General features: G+C 35.6%; 2 protein-coding genes across 5 annotated transcripts; one reads left to right on the plus strand and one right to left on the minus strand.

Moving 5' to 3' along the window:
- Positions 1-6131: 6131 nt before the first annotated feature.
- LOC130985787 (tRNA wybutosine-synthesizing protein 2/3/4) lies at positions 6132-12276 on the minus strand. Of its 2 annotated transcripts, none has more exons than XM_057908905.1 (9): positions 11410-12276; positions 10166-10544; positions 8688-9854; positions 8445-8574; positions 7825-8060; positions 7529-7664; positions 6968-7044; positions 6539-6645; positions 6132-6461 (listed from the first exon to the last, which is right to left on the minus strand). In XM_057908905.1, exons 1-9 carry the CDS (start codon positions 12200-12202, stop codon positions 6355-6357), a joined length of 3132 nt encoding a protein of 1043 aa, XP_057764888.1. In that variant the 5' UTR covers positions 12203-12276; the 3' UTR covers positions 6132-6354. The 2 variants fall into 2 exon arrangements, with proteins under 2 accessions (XP_057764888.1, XP_057764887.1); XM_057908904.1 differs by having other exon boundaries at positions 10166-10550.
- Positions 12277-12358: 82 nt separating this feature from the next.
- Positions 12359-15280, plus strand: LOC130985788 (pentatricopeptide repeat-containing protein At1g11710, mitochondrial). 3 transcript variants are annotated; one of them, XM_057908906.1, is made up of 3 exons: positions 12404-12596; positions 12978-14987; positions 15205-15280. In XM_057908906.1, the coding sequence occupies exon 2, from the start codon at positions 13009-13011 to the stop codon at positions 14959-14961; it is 1953 nt and encodes a 650-aa protein (XP_057764889.1). In that variant the 5' UTR covers positions 12404-12596; positions 12978-13008; the 3' UTR covers positions 14962-14987; positions 15205-15280. The 3 variants fall into 3 exon arrangements, with proteins under 3 accessions (XP_057764891.1, XP_057764890.1, XP_057764889.1); XM_057908908.1 differs by lacking the exon at positions 15205-15280 and having other exon boundaries at positions 12359-12596; positions 12978-15041; XM_057908907.1 differs by lacking the exon at positions 15205-15280 and having other exon boundaries at positions 12395-12596; positions 12973-15041.
- Positions 15281-16077: the final 797 nt, after the last annotated feature.

Consider the following 16077-nt stretch of genomic DNA (forward strand, 5'->3'; position numbering starts at 1 on the left):
GGGGAAGATGCTCACAACTGGTGGAGACCATTTAAGAGCCCTTTAAGGGGCTCGATTGCGGATGCTCTAAATAATAAAAGTGATAGAAAATGGTGGAACCACAACTTTTTGTGAGAGAAAAGAGTTTTCTATTTTTGAATGAACCATTATTAATGGAACAAACAAAAAAGAAAATTGAGTCATTATGAATAAAATAGAGGAAGTATGAATTATGGTGTAATTATTATGATTTAAACGGAAGCTTCAATCATAGTTACTACTTAATAAAAGTATAGTATTTATTCCGCCTAAAAAAAAGTATAGTATTTATTAAAGGGTTAATTGACCATAAAATACTGAACTTTCGTCCAATTCTGATTTTGCACACAAATTTTGAACTGTAGCGTGAAAATTACTAAACTTTAGATTTTATCTGTTTTTACTACTAATTCAAATTCTGGTCAAATATCAGGCTAATATGATGTGCCAATATTTGACGTGACGTATTTATTGTTAATTTTTTATTAATAAAAAATGAACACAAAGCAAATAACCAAAATTGACAATAACTTAATATATCAAATCAAATATTAGTATATTTTTTTTTAATTCTCAAGTTTAAATCAATTTTTTTCTAATTCGCTATTACACAACTGATTACTCCAATATATAAAATAGAAGTCATTCATATATATAGTTTATATAAAAAATTAATCTTTAGATAATGAAAATTTAATAAACTTTATTACTTAACTAAATAATTTTTTTTTATATTAAGTTATTGATAATTAAAATATTTTTTGGCTGACACACCTAAATTCGAAGAATCCCCTTACTATTATTGAATTTATTCAGTTAATTAATTCAACTAAAAAAAATACTATTATCTGATTTGATATATTAAATTATTGACAATTTGAGTTATTTACTTTGTGTTCTTTTTTATTGTTAAGAAATTAAATAAAAAATATTATTTTGCCAACCAATTGCCACGCAAGAATAAATACGCCACGTCAAAATTGGCACATCATATTATATATTAGTTTGGTATTTGGCCGGAATTTGGATTAATAGCAAAATGAGATAAAATCAAAAGTTTAATAATTATCACACCGCGATTCAAAGTTTGTGTGCAAAATCAGAATTGAATTAAAGTTCAATATTTTATGGGCAATTAACTCTTTATTAAATTACTTATCAGAAAAAGATAAATTAATCAAGTTATTGTCGAGATGACTCAATCACATGCTAACCCCACTTCACAATCAAGGTGCATATTGTAGAAGAATAAGACTTCTGAACCAACTCGTCGAGGCCAATGCAAATTCTCTGTTTTTTTTTTTTTTTTCCAGTTATTTTATACAAATAATCATTTCATTGATGAAGAGAAACAGTCTGAAATAACATACAAAACCGATGTGAGTTTTCTTTGTTGTTGAGTTTATGGAACCCGCCACCACTATTTTTGATGTGCGCTAAATAAATCAACGTTTATGTATAATTGTTTACAAATCACACAGAATAGACAAACACATAAAAAATTAGGTGTGACTGACTCAAATTTATAGAAGAGTCATATGAGTTTTGCTTAGTGCAAAATGCAATCTTAATATTGGAAGGGCGAGAATGAAGTTCTTAATTTTTAAATTTTATTTGCATAATGTATAATATGAGTATGCGTTTTATGTAATTCAAAATAAAAAATAATTCGAAAATACTCAGTAATTTTGGTGGTGGTTGTACTTGTAAGAAATATATGGATAATGGTAAAGAAGAAAGATATTGTCCAAATTTGTATGAAGCAGAAACACTGTACCTCTCTTATATATATCCAACCTGTAGGGTCATAAAAGTTGCTGCTTTGTACGTCAATATAATTAGATCGAACATTAAAAATGTTGCTCTTTTGTACGCCAATATTCAGATTGAACATTAAAAAATGTTTAAATCGAAATAATAAAAATAAAAATTACTATTCCTTCCATCTCACAAAAATTTAAACATTTTATCATTTTTGATTGTCTCACAAAAATATGAATAATTTTATTTTTGTACACTACCCCCATCACAATTCATTTGCTTTTTATTTCTACTTTTCATAAAGTGGAGCTTATTTTCTACTCACAATACAATTTTATCTAATATTTCTTAAAATTCATGCCACTTCCAAATGTTATTGTTTTTGTGAAACTGAAGGAGTATTTATTAAGATAAAAAATTTAAAATTAATTACATTTATTAGTTTACCCTTCACATAAAAAATACTCACTCCGTCTCCCTAGAATAAACTCGTTTTTCTCTTTGGGATGTCCTACAAGAATAGGCTCGTTTTCCCTTTCGAATAAAAAAAATATACTTAATTGGTGTGAATCACACTATTTTTTCCCTCAAAAGTAAATTTGTTAATCTCATTGCCAAAAAGAATTGAGTCTATTCTAGTGGGACGAGGGGAGTGTAAAAAATATTACTCCCTCCGTCCCTTTACAAATGTCTCATTACTTTTGAGCACGGAGATTAAGAAATGTGTAGAAAGTAGATAAAATGAGTTGGCGGAAATTATTTAATATTAAGTATAGAGAGAGAATATATATTGCCAAAGAAAAAAAGAATGAGACATCCCATTATGAAAAGTGAGACATTTGTAATGGGACGAAGAAAGTATTCACTAATTTTTTTAATCGTAAATTCGAGTTTTTAAGCTCAAATTTACAATCAAAAAACTATTCTTAATTGTGAATTAAAGCTTTAAAATTTAAATTCACAACCAAAATTATTCTTAGATCACCCACATCAGTTAACTTGATGGCTTGACTCGAGTCAACTAATACAAGCCATGCTGACTCGAGTATATCGACTCGTTCTATTGAATCAAGGTCATCTAACAAAACTAAAGGCGCATGTTGTACATGCGTCATAGTAATAAAAAAAATTAAAAACTGCTATAGTCCACTTTCAACGTCTTTGAGCCAAAAAAAAAAATCTTCTTTTTTCTTTCCTTTTATCTTCTCCTCTAACCAATAGGTCGGGGGTTTGAGTCACCCTAGGAGCTAGAGGTGTGAGTGGGTTTTTTCCTTTATTTGATTGTAACAATTAAAAAAAAAAAAAACACGCTCTCCCTTCACTTTCTTCACACTCTTTAATTTGTGTTTAGTTTTTTTTTTAATTTTATGTATTTTAAATTTTAATAATTTAAATTAATGTATTTTTAATTTAAAAAATTGTGTTATTTAAATTAATGTCATTTAAATTAAATCAAAATTTAAAAATCAAAACTAATTCATATGAATCAACATGATGAGTCAAACCAATGCAATACTTAACTCATAAGTGATTGCGGAGCATGGATGAGTCAAGGCTTGACTCAGCCAATATGGATGTTCTTAGTTGTTAAATTCACAACCAAGACAATTCCTAGGTATAAATTGTAAAACTTGAATTCACAACCAATCTATATTCGAGTTGTGAATTCTAGTTTTAAAACTCGAATTCACAATCAAGACTACTAATTGTGAGTTCTAGTTTTAAAACTTGAATTTACAATATCAATCTATATTCAAGTTGTGAATTATAGTTTTAAAACTCATCAAATTCACAATCGAGACAACTAATTGTAAATTTAAGTTTTATTCACAACCAACAATAGTGATTCAGCTGTAAATTCATTGATTCTGAAATAAAAAACATTAACAACACAAAATGACCTCCACGACAACTTAACAGTACCCAACCTCAAATATTTGATGAAATTCACGACAATTTCTTCACAAATCTCATTTTGTTCACCAGAAAGAGAGAGAGAGAATGAGAGTGAGATTCACGAATCTCCTCCACTTCGTCGGCATAGTGATTCTCCGCCTATCCACCTCAGACTCCACCTCCTTCAGATCGATTACCTTCTCCTCCTCTGCCACCTCGCTCACCACTCTCACCAAATCCTCCATGCTTAGTCGTCTATCGCCGTCTGAATTCATCAGTGCCACCAACGTCGTTGATGCCTCCTCCTCCGTCATATCCCCCGATTATCGCCTCATGCACCGTTGCAACTTCATCGATCACTAGAAAGAAAGAGAAAGAGAGAGAGGGAAAAGAGAGGGAGAAGGAGAGTGCGTTAAAAAATTAATGATAGGGTTAAAATTATTTTTTTACACAAAAATTGATTCATTTTAAAATATTTTATAAAAATAGATAATTTTATATATTGACTCCAATATCAATAGCTTCCTTAACTAAAGCAAAAATGATTTATACAGTGAAAAGGAAGATGTCCGCATAATCTCATTCAGGATTCATCTGCTAGTGTTTGATTCTGCCACCCGGCCGCCCCTTGACTTATTAACGCTAAATAAAGATAATAAAGTATCATTTTTTTTGTAAATTACTTCAATCAGATGCAAACTTATATGTTAGTAGCATATATCATATTTTTTTATTTATTTTTAGAAAGTTAGATTATATGTAGTGACTAGTGATACTTCCAACACCTTGAAGCAGTAACTCATCATGAATTTTCCTAGTGCTCTGAACTTTAATTTTATCTTGTTTTCAATTTTTTTGCAAAAAGCTTCTCTAAATTGAAAATAATGGATATAGGAAATGCTAGCAAGAGCTGCTTGATCTTATTCAATATTTGAATATCGTGTAATTATTTATTTATTTTTTTGTTATTTATTGATTTTATTTTTTATTGTTTTGAAAGGAGTGTATAAGTTACTGTGAAATACAGTAACTGAATTGGATTTTGAGGGGTGGAGTAGGCAACGGAACAAAGATAAATTTGGTGGTGGCCTAAAATTGACACATTGGATATTACGCCACCGACACTTTTGTTTTGTCCAATCTATACATACAGTCATACTGATACACCACTATTTTGAGTTTATTTATTTGTTCAATTATGAATTATATAAGCAATTGCGTCTGCTTTATTTTAAGTTTAAATCTTAACTATATATGGGCCCTTTAATTTAATGAGATGGGATTAACAGGAATGAATCTCACCGTCAAAAGAGATTCACTATTATAAATTGTGTTGAACGTCATTTCTTTTACAATATTAGAGCATACAAAGCAAGGGAGTGAATGACGAAGGAATCCAACTACAAAATTTGGATAAGATACTTTTCGACAGGAGAATACTCGCCTATAATATTTAAATCCACATTACATTTCAGAAATAATAGGTAGTTAATGGGTAGCAATTAGTAAAGAACACATATTAAAGGATTAAAAAGGTCGAGTTGCTAAGAAGACATTAATCTTAAGTTAGATTGTCACTTAATTATATAAGAAAAATAACAAAAATAGAGAAGCATCCATTCTTCAGTTTCGCCCCCCTTTTTTTCTTCTAAAAATCAGAATACTTCAATTAGTACATGCGACATCCCACAGCCTTTTTATTAATTTTAAACGATATGACAACATAAATAGACTATCTAAGTATCTAACTAAAACTCCATCTTACAAAAAAAAACCATCTTACTAAATATAAAAAAACACCTACTTTTTTAAATATAATTTACATCTTTGGTATGGTTTGTTGGTTATCACACGAGAGTGAGAGTAAGATTTAGCAGGTGCACACTTCAATAGTAATTGTCAATTTTTATTGCATACTTATGTTGATTTAACGATAGGTGATTAATATCAAAAACTTGGGATGGAGTCCACTGTGGTGTAATTTTTAATTTTTTTTATTTAATTATGTAATTTATCAAAATTAAAAAACTGGCAATTTTCATTGGTTATTAATTAAAGAACATATTGAATCCATATGAAGAGCAAGGAATAGATAAGAGGAGTGATGCTAAATACTCACATTTTAATCACCTACAAACTAGTTAAATAAGGGGAAAAAAATATTTAAATTAATTTTTTAAAATAATTATGTTAGTGTATTATCCACATTATAATTATTTTTTTGTAATTTTTTTATGAAAACGTAAAATGCAGAAAAAGGTACAATATAGACAATAGTCAATTAAAAAAAATAAATTAAATTTTTCTCTATTGAGCTAGATAGATTATGGGTGGCCATATGACTGCATAGATTATTTATTTTTTGAGCAATTTATTGATAGGTAAATAGATCTCATTAAAAAGTAGGTGTTGCCTAGTGAGAGTAGCGTAAACAAAACGAAAGAAGAGGACAAGAATTTCAATAGTGAATAATGGTGCATTTTCAAAACCTATAGCCTTCATCAAAACACTAGACAAGCAGGTCTCAAAATCAGTGCATTCGTAAACAATTCCAATAAATGTGACAGAATGATTAAGTTGAGTACTCCCAACTGCTGGAATAAAGAATGAAAATGCTTGTCAGGCACAGTAATGGAATGGCAAACTTGTAAATTCGGTCGCCTTCCTTGATTACAGATCCTATCTTTGGCTTCCTTTGCACCTCACGTCTACCACAAGATGGCGAATACGAGGAGCATACCATTTCACTCTCTCAACATGCTCCACCCACACTTCCCACAAACGACCTGCACACCCATATCGACTTACATGCATGAACCAACTAGCAATTGTTGTGTTTCTAGAGACAAGACTGATTGATTACCTTCTGATTTCGAAATCTCAGAGATCTTTTCAACGACATGGTTTGTCCATACACCCTCCTCCGTGTCCTTCACATTCCCATGGATATGTAGCACCCCACCTTCATCTCTGCAATTTTCATGTTGCATGAAAACTTGGAGAAACAACAGCCAAACACGACTCACATCTGGATTTCACACTCAGATCTTATCGTCTTCAAAATACAACACTGAAATAGTTTTTGTGGTGCATGCAGATTCAAGTCAAGATATGTTTTCCCACAGTTAATATAACCATCCCTCCTAAAACACCTATTTGACTGGAAAGATCTTAGGCTTCAGGGCAAAATAGCTTCTTTTACCCAGTTCGTGTGAGATATTTATAAATAAACGCAACCAGATATCAAATACACCTCTGCCATGATCTTCAGAATGTCGGTTAAGTATGATACCTTAAGGCTGTGACAGCAGTCGCCCAACTACATTCACTTGACGGTATGAGACCAAGACACACTCGGTGAGCAACTCCCTGCATAATAGTAAGAAATTTGGTAAGGAGAACTCAAGCAAGACCACAGCCAAAACTACAACGCGCAGTCAAAGGAATCCTTTTTAAGATGGTTTATAGCATAACTGCAGAAAGGAAATCCAGAGAATGTTATACATAGTTATTCCAATAGTAGGTTAGTTGAATAACTGTATAAGATATGGAGGGGGGAAGTGGGGGAAGGATGTCAACATATAATGGTAACTAATCCTTAGTAATAATCATGCAACGGTTATGAATTATGATACAATGCATCTTTTCTTGTTTTGGTGGCTAGGTTGAAGAAGGCAGAGCGGGGACGCATCTCAAGTTTCAACAAAACGTGATGACAGCCCAAAATTATACTGCAAAGAAGATTAAGTCTTCAAAAGTAAAGTGCCATGAAATGAGAACCCTTAAATTGGTTTGACATATGAAAACAAGATCAAGGAAAATAATGTAGCCCTGCAGGATAAAGTTATCATACTTTAGGAGCAGTAACTCTATTATCGCCTTCCAGTACAACACAGCGATCAGCCACATGATTAGCACTGAGGTTGCGATGGAGTGCCTCTATAGCATGGGGATTCCACTCACAAGCATAAACCATTTTGGCATTTGCCCTGATAGTCATGACACATGAATATGAAGTATTCACACAGGAATGAATGCCAATAATCAGTTAAAATAAACACTGATGGTTAGGATAGGTTTACAAAGCCAAAGTTAAAAGTGAATTTAATTTATATATTGAAACAAAGAGGATTTCAGGAAATAGCACACCTCACAAGGAACGGAAGTACAAAATACCCTATGCCAGCAAACAAATCTACAACCACTTGATCTCTGCAGTCAAGATGGGCCATCCGCAGCTTCTCAGAAAGATTGCCCCAAGAGAACATACACTTAGTGGCGTCAAAAGAATAAAGTATGCCATTTTCACGGTGATCAACCCAGCCATCATCTCCAACAAGAATCTCCAACTTACTATCTCTTGTTTCTGTTTGCGCAATTCGGCCCTAAGTATCACCAATACACTCCATTAGCAGACAGCTCTTCGATTAAGGCTTCTACAAGTCCTATGACGATTCACATAGAACTTTCACAATTAATAAGAAAAGCAAAAGACAGAACTGCTTAGAAGATAATTGGTTGAAATATAGTAGCACCAAATGCTGCAATGCAATTGTTTTTTCAGGGGAAGAAGAAAGCCTTCACCACTAGATAGCAGCATCATGGCATTCAAGCTCAACAGGGACTTCCAATAACTAATTAAAGTTCCAGAAGAAGGCGTATAACAAGGTTTCTGTTTCTTATGACAAGTCCAAATGAAAATGAAACAGATCTTTCAAAGGGAAAATCATGAAGATATTATGAAACATCAGTGAAGTTTTGCATCTTACTTGCCGTGCAAGACGTTGAGCTCCCAGAGCACGTGCAACAAGAGGCCAAAGCTTCTCTCCAATTGAATTCCACACTTCGTCTTTGAAGGATGTAACAGGGAGCACAATAATACCCCCTAGTCGCTCCCATCTGCCAAAATAAAAAAGACTATTAACTCAGGAACATATGGAACCTATATCAACTAAAATAATTCTAGCTTAAAATGACATCACAGAAACAACAAATATTGCATTTAGATCCACCTCGAGGGCAACTGTTCTATGAGATTAGCTGGCTGACCATGATGTTCCAGAAAAGAGGCTACGGCTTCCTTCATAATTTTGAAAGGAGAATTCAGAGTTTTCTTGACTTTGATAACTTCATCCACCATCTTGGTTGCACCAAATGACATAAGAAGATTCAAAGCTGCTGAGCTGGAGATATCTTTCAACAAAATTTGCCAGAAAGTTGGCTTTGATAACTGATCAGTTAGCGGTTCAAGTTTATCAGCTAAGCCCTGGTTATCTTCTAATACTCTGCAGAATTCATTAGTAACAGGAAGACAGATATGCAAGCCCCCCTCCTGGGAGTAAACCTTCCTTTCAAGATCCAGCCAACCAAAGTTTTTTAGTAAATCCTTTGCCATTTTCGCGTACTGCCTGTCTACCTGAAGAACACAAGGGGTAGGCACCTCACCACTAGCTACCCTCACTTCTTCAAACTCAGAATTTAGGCTAGGACACCCATTAACTTTTTCCTTACATACAGACTGGGAATGTAGATGGGCCGCACTCTTCTGCTCCATTTTATGAGTCATATGCTTCTCTCCATTTTCTGTATTCTCTGAATTATGACACACGGAGATCAACTGAAGCAGGTTAATCTTCATAGGTACACTGAACTTTGTCCCAAATGCATAACAAGAAGCCCCACCACCAATTATTATCAGATAATCGCCAACCATACTTATTGTACTTCGAACAAATAGGCATTCTTCAACAGACTTTACCACTATCTTCTTCCAGCAATTCGACTGAAGGTTGAGTAAGAATAATTCCTGATGCTCAGTGACAGGGCATCCCCCCAAAATACCAAGAAAATTTGAATACACAAACATCAAGTGCGAAAACCTAGCATTTGGTGATTGCCCAATTGTCTTTAACTTACTCCATAGACCTCTTTGTATATCAAAAGTGTAAAGATCCCCAAGAGCTTTGTCTCCATCATATCCACCAAACATAAATAGCTTAGACCCCTTTGCATCCATTGAGTGTGAATGACGGGGACCAGGCAGGTCTCCATGTGATTGTATCTCCGACCACTCAGACGTGACAGTGTCAAAGACGTAAATAGATGATAAGACTGAATTATCATGGATTCCACCAAACACATATATTTTTGAACCAACAACAGCAGCTGCATGCCGATGCCTGTCAGATGTCATATCGTATGAATCAGGGCCAAAATACAAATTACTTGCAGGTAAAACTTAAAACTTTACAAAGCAAGTGAGTTTAATTTGACCTAGAAAGAATAATGTTGTGATCATATAGAGAATGATGCCTGAGGACAGTTATTAAGTGGACTATTACCATATGAATAGAAAATTCAAGTTAACCCAGTCTCAAAAACAGATTTTAAACCGTAACGCCCCTTTCAAGGTTGACGTAGCAAAAGGAGCAACACTTGGATATTTTACCAAACTGAGTAGCTTTAGAAGCAAGAATCATTTGACCAATACCTTGGAGGGAACAAACTACCAGAACATATCAAAAGCTTCCACTCTTTCTTTGGCATATGAAATACCCAAACATCGTTCAGGATATTCATGGGGTCAGCCCTACCTCCAATTACATATATGAAATCTCCTACTGGAGAAGATGTGTGACCTAGCCGAGGAGATGGGGCTCCAGCAGCAACAATTACCTCCGCAAATCCAGATTTAGCATCAAAAATCAAAAGATCATTTCTGCGTGCATGTCTTCCAATACCTCCAAAGCCACCAAAAATGATAATCTTCTTTTGGCTCAAAGTACAAGAGGAGTGACCCCACAAGAAGAGTCTCTCAACAGGTTCACCAACAACTTCAATAACAGAGAGATCAACGCCAAACACTTGCACTGATCCTGTCAATCATTTAAAGATTTAAACCCCTGACACATTAAGGGAAAGCAGTCCTGCAATCAGACATTTATCAGTTGGTACAGTACTACCGTGCAATAGCCAAATAAGTTTATAACTCTGGTGGAATACAACAATTGGTGAATAAACTATAGCTCAGCTAATGCATAAAAGCCCATGTGCATGCAAATTCTTACCAAGTGGCAGTTGATAAGTGATTGTCAATCACTGAAGTACAAAATACATCCTCCTATCTTCCAGTTCAGACAGCAATCATACATCTCTTTGTGAAAATGCTTCTACTGAGAATTCGTAAATTGCATAGACCAGTCCTCCAGTTTGTTTTATTTACATATGTTCAATCCTTACATGAATAGGCATCAAATTAAGACCATGATAAACCAAATCAGAGATCGGTATGCCAAGAATCACAATGCACATATTTATTATAATCTCAATCTTCAAAGGTAGTTATGATGCTCACATCTTGTCCTGACATCACGGATTTTCTTAAAAAATAATAGCACTACTAATAACAACCCAATTGCAACTCAAAAGAGATTCGCACACTGATCAAAGATCAATAACAATAAAACAATGGTAGGACTAATAGATCAACCTAGTTTCAATATCTTTAAAAAAAAGACACATTAGGGCCTATCAAATGGAGAGTACAGAAATAGTGACTTTACTGAAAGTACAAATTCGCGCACTGAGGTTACATAAGAGTGAGTGTGAGTGTGAATGTGAATGTGAATGTGAGTGTGTGCGTGTAATAAATTAATTCAATAACAGATCAAACTTGGAGCTTTAACCATCCTAAGCAAATTATTCCTAAACAAGTGATTTGTGTTCAACAATTACCATACTCAACATTGCGATTATATTTGCTTTCAGGCCCCAACTGTCCCTCCAAGACCTCCATTTCACTCACCTCAGAACTCCCCAAAACTTCAATTCTTTTAGCCTCAAGATACGTTTCTTCACCATTTCCGATAATTTCACCATCTGCCTCAATCTCAGTTCCCGGAAATCCATTCTCAGATAGCTTATTATGAAAATGATCGGTCCTTTTCCTGTTAGTCCCCATCTTCTCATTAGCTATACCAACAAGATACTCTACATACTCAGGGGTCACCATAAGCTTATGTGTGCTGCCCAGCGGCACTTCCATCCGTATCGAGCACCGTATAGCAATTATAGTTCTCTTGCTCACACTTGTAATGCCACTCTCTCTGAACCCACAAGCAATAGCAAGAGAAACCAAAGACTGAGCCGCTTCCACATTCACACACTCGACGGCGATTATCAACGGTTCGAACCTAAACACAATGCTCTGCTCTTCCATTGCATCGGGGAGAGGCGGCCGAGAGGGAAAGAGTAGGGCGGACACGGAGGAGGGATGAACTGGTTCGTGAGACAAGAGTAGCCAGGTGCCGCCCCTAGCCTTCTTCTTGGCCGAGGAGGGAGAGGCGGTGGGCTGAGAGAGGATGGAGATGCGGCCGGAGCAAGAGCTAGTCGTGAAGTAAGAGGGGTGGGAGTTGATCGAGATTAACAGCGGGATGATCGGCGCGTCTATGGTGCCTTTGGGCGATTTGTCTGGCGCCGCCGAGTTCATGGCGGCAAGGGCCGCGCTCTTCCTCTTCTGAAACTCCATTTTCTTTCGTTGTGCGTCCCTTACGGCGGCCTTTGATTTGGGGTTTCAGGGTTTAAGGGTTTTGGTCAAAATTGGAATCTAAACTTTGTTTAATTTAAAATTATTTTATAAAGTCTATATTTATTTTTTATAAACAATAAACTTCTCTGTAAAAAAAATACTCATCCTAAATTCATTCACTCAAATAAAAGTTTGAAACTTGACGCTCAGCTCAAGCGAAGAATCGCGTACACAGCAGCCCCTTTAAATTTTATACAGCCGCCGCCCTCTTTCATCTTCGTCCCCTCCATAACCCCATTCTTCGCCTCTTGCACAAAAATATTCAACAACTGGAAGCAGATTCATCTTCATACTCTCTAATCCGGCGTCTGTATCACTTCCAATTTTCGAAACCGTACGTAGTCCCTCGCTTCATTTTTGTTGCTTATTTAAATTTTCAAAGACGTAGTTTTTAATACTGGAACCCTTCTGTGTATAAATTGCATACCAGAAGAACTGCAGTTTTTTACAGACAAATGAACTTTTTAAGAGACTTTGACCTGTCGCAATTTTTTATTAATGGAATGCCTGAACTTTTGTTCTTTATTTTAAATGATAAAACCCTGATTGCTCACTACTAGAAACTGGACAATTTGTGGATTTCCTGATCTTCCAATTAATCAGTTTATTTATTTATTTATCATTTGGTTCAAATTTTGGGTTCTTAATTTCTTTTATATTCCCAGCAATTGGTATTACCTGATGTTGATGACGTTTTCTTTCTGGGATAGGACAGGCCATGCTATGATCTGCAGTTCACTTTTTCTATGTTTTTTAGCCTATTTGCATCAAAAAGGAGAAATGTTCTAGTCAGGGCCCTGCATTTTTGTAAGAAATTCACACCACCTGGTGCTGAAGATATAATCTTCAAGGCAATTTGTGTGAATATTAGACAGAAGAAATGGAAATTCTTGGATCAATGTTCTTCAAGTCTCACAACTACTTTGCTCCTGCGTATTTTTCGAGAGCTCCGCAGCTCTCCGCGGCTACTTTTGGAGTTCTACCAACGAGTGGGGGGAGTAGAAGTTGTTTCGTGCTCATTAGAATCTTGTTGTGTTCTGATTCATGTGATGGTAGAATGCAAGAACTTTGATGATGCATTGTGGTTGATGAAAGAACTGATGATAGCCAAAGGCTATTTGCCTTTGGAGGTGTTAGAAGCATTGATACGTAGCTCTAATGGAGGTTTTCCAAGTAGCGCTGTTATTGATGCATTGGTTAGGTCTTGCACACAAATTGGCGCAACTGAGGATGCATATGAGGTTATCAAGGAATCAAGGATGGTAGGCATTCATGTATCCATTCATGCTTGGAACAATTTTTTGGGCCACCTATTGAAAATAGGAGATGTTGCTAGCTTTTGGGCAATGTACAAAGAAATGGTTTCTTATGAGTATTATGAGAGTGTGAACACTTATAATCTGCTAATTTACGCTCTTTGTAAAGAAAGTCAACTATCCGAGGCTTTGTCAGTGTTTTATAGGATGATAAAGGCCGGATTTTTGCCTAATATTGTTGGATTCAATATGCTTATTGACGGAGCTTGTAGAGCTGATGACCTTGATGTGGCGCAGAAGGTTATTGAGAATATGGAAACAATGTCAAGGGGGTACGTCTCTGCTAATGTAATCACCTACAATTGTCTCATCAATGGTTATTGCAAGCAGGGTAATCCTGAAATGGGTGAAGAAATTTTAGATAAAATGATCGAGATAGGTGTTAAGCCTAATGTACGAACTTATGCCACAGTGATTGATGGGTATTCGAGAAAGGGGTACTTGGAGGAGGGATTTAAGCTGTGTGATAGAATGGTTGAAAATGGTATGATTCCGAACTCAGCCATTTATTGTTCATTTATCCACTGGCTATGGGTGGAAGGAGATATTAGGGGAGTTTCGCTGTTACTATCAAGCATGATGGAGAATCGCGTAGACCCTGATGAATTCACCCACTCTATTATAATTAAAGGATTATGCAGAAATGGTTATGTCAATGAAGCTCTTAAAGTTCAGAACTGGATAATAAATATGAACCTTGTTGAAGATGCTTTCTGTTGCAGTATTCTCATCAACTATCTTTTCAGAAGCAACAATATATCTGGAGCAGAGCAACTCCTCGGCAGAATGTTTGTTCGAGGCTTACTTCCAGACACGGCCACATATGGCGCTATGATTGATGGATACTGCAAAGCGAGCGAAATGAAAAGCGCCATTGAGGTTTACAGTGACATGATTAAGGTGTACAAGCCAAATTTGGTAATCATGAATTCCATTTTGAATGGTTTTTGCAAAGAAGAATGTATGGACCTCTCCATGTCTTTGGTAGATGAGATGAAGAGGTTGAATATGTTTGATACCATAAGTTTCAACACGTTGTTGAGTTGCTACTGCAGTACAGGGAGATTCAAAGAAGCATTTGATTTGTTCACAAAGATGAGAAGAAGGGGCTTGTTGGTGAACACGGTGAGCTATAATATTATGATCAACTTGGTATGCAAATGGGGATTGTTTGAGCAAGCTAGTCAGATTTTGAGTGTGATGCTACGTCAGGGCTTAACTCCAGATTCTGTTACGTATAGAACGCTACTGAGCAACCTCAGCCAGAAGAGCAGTTGTGAGGACGTGGTGAAAATGCACGATTATTTGTTACTCAAGGGGGTAGTCCCTCACAGACCCACATATCAAGCTATTGTTCGTCGACTTGAACTTGATGATGTTTGATACTCTACTACATCAGACATTTCCATGTAAGCCAAATATTCATTCAGATTCTTATCCATGCCAATTATTCCTGCCTTGTATGCTCTTTTGTCTACTTCATTTTGTGACAATGCCTACTCTCTTGTGGATGTGTTGCTGCGAGTTACAAAAATATCTTTTTGTATTTAATTTCGGCTGCATTACATTCCAAGTTAAAACTAGGTAGTCCGACCACATATCTTTTGGTCGGAAAAATCGGGCCAGGTCTACTGGAGTTTTTTGGGCATAACACTGCTTCTTGGGCATTGGCATGTCACGTCTCAGCCACTTTGACGCCATTGGAGCTGCGCGCCAATGAGCCTCTCCCCACTACTGAGTCGATTGGCTTGAGTGCGGGTGTGAGGGGGCGAGCCGGGCTTTGGGATGGAAATGTCGGGCGCCTCCCTGACATACGCTTTTTAAAAAACATAAAAAAAATTATTAAAATTAGACTATTGGTTGCTTTCTTTTAATTTTTGAATGACTTTTTTTACTTATTCCCCCCTAAAATCTCGTTATCAATATCAATTCATTTCATTCTTTTTTTCACATTAATTTTATTTTATTCTCTTTCCCTACTCCATATTTCTAAAAATTATACTCCCTCCGTCCACGAAAGAACTTCCTACTTTTTCCTATTTTGGGACAATACCCCACCAAAGACAATTCCCACCACTCAAATAACATTAATTAAAACAACACAATAAATTATTAATACTTTTTCACAATTCCCAATACACTTTACAACCTTTTCTCCACCTTCAATACACTATACAACATTTTATTAAAACCCGTGCCACTCCCTCCTAGGAAGTTCTTTCATGGACGGAGGGAGTATCTTCTTCTTCCAACTCTCTTACTCACGAGGCTCCGAAACTTGATTTCAACGAAGAAATATTCAAACTTGTGAGCACATTTGAAGGTCATGAGTCATGTAATGGCGAAGAGGCCAATAAGAAGAAAAAAAACGAAGAAGATATGTTATATTCATCGCGATCGTGAGGTCGTTGGTGAACGCCTTTATGAAGATTACTTCACCTCTGATCCGCTATGGGGTAAAGTAGTTTTCCGGCGTCAATTTTGTATGAGGAGATACAT

The sequence above is a fragment of the Salvia miltiorrhiza genome, chromosome 5, assembly GCF_028751815.1.
Source record: "Salvia miltiorrhiza cultivar Shanhuang (shh) chromosome 5, IMPLAD_Smil_shh, whole genome shotgun sequence".
NCBI classification, from domain to species: domain Eukaryota; kingdom Viridiplantae; phylum Streptophyta; class Magnoliopsida; order Lamiales; family Lamiaceae; genus Salvia; species Salvia miltiorrhiza.

Bases quoted from the DNA above. Each gene is read 5' to 3' on its own strand.
- LOC130985787 (XM_057908904.1), bottom strand. From the start codon at position 12,202: ATGGAGTTTCAGAAGAGGAAGAGCGCGGCCCTTGCCGCCATGAACTCG. The intron at 8,575-8,687 runs GTGGATCTAAAT...TTATTTTGGCAG, and splicing joins ATAGAACAGTTGCCCTCGAG to ATGGGAGCGACTAGGGGGTA. The intron at 6,646-6,967 runs GTATCATACTTA...TGAAAATTGCAG, and splicing joins ACTGCTGTCACAGCCTTAAG to AGATGAAGGTGGGGTGCTAC.
- LOC130985788 (XM_057908908.1), top strand. From the start codon at position 13,009: ATGTTTTTTAGCCTATTTGCATCAAAAAGGAGAAATGTTCTAGTCAGG.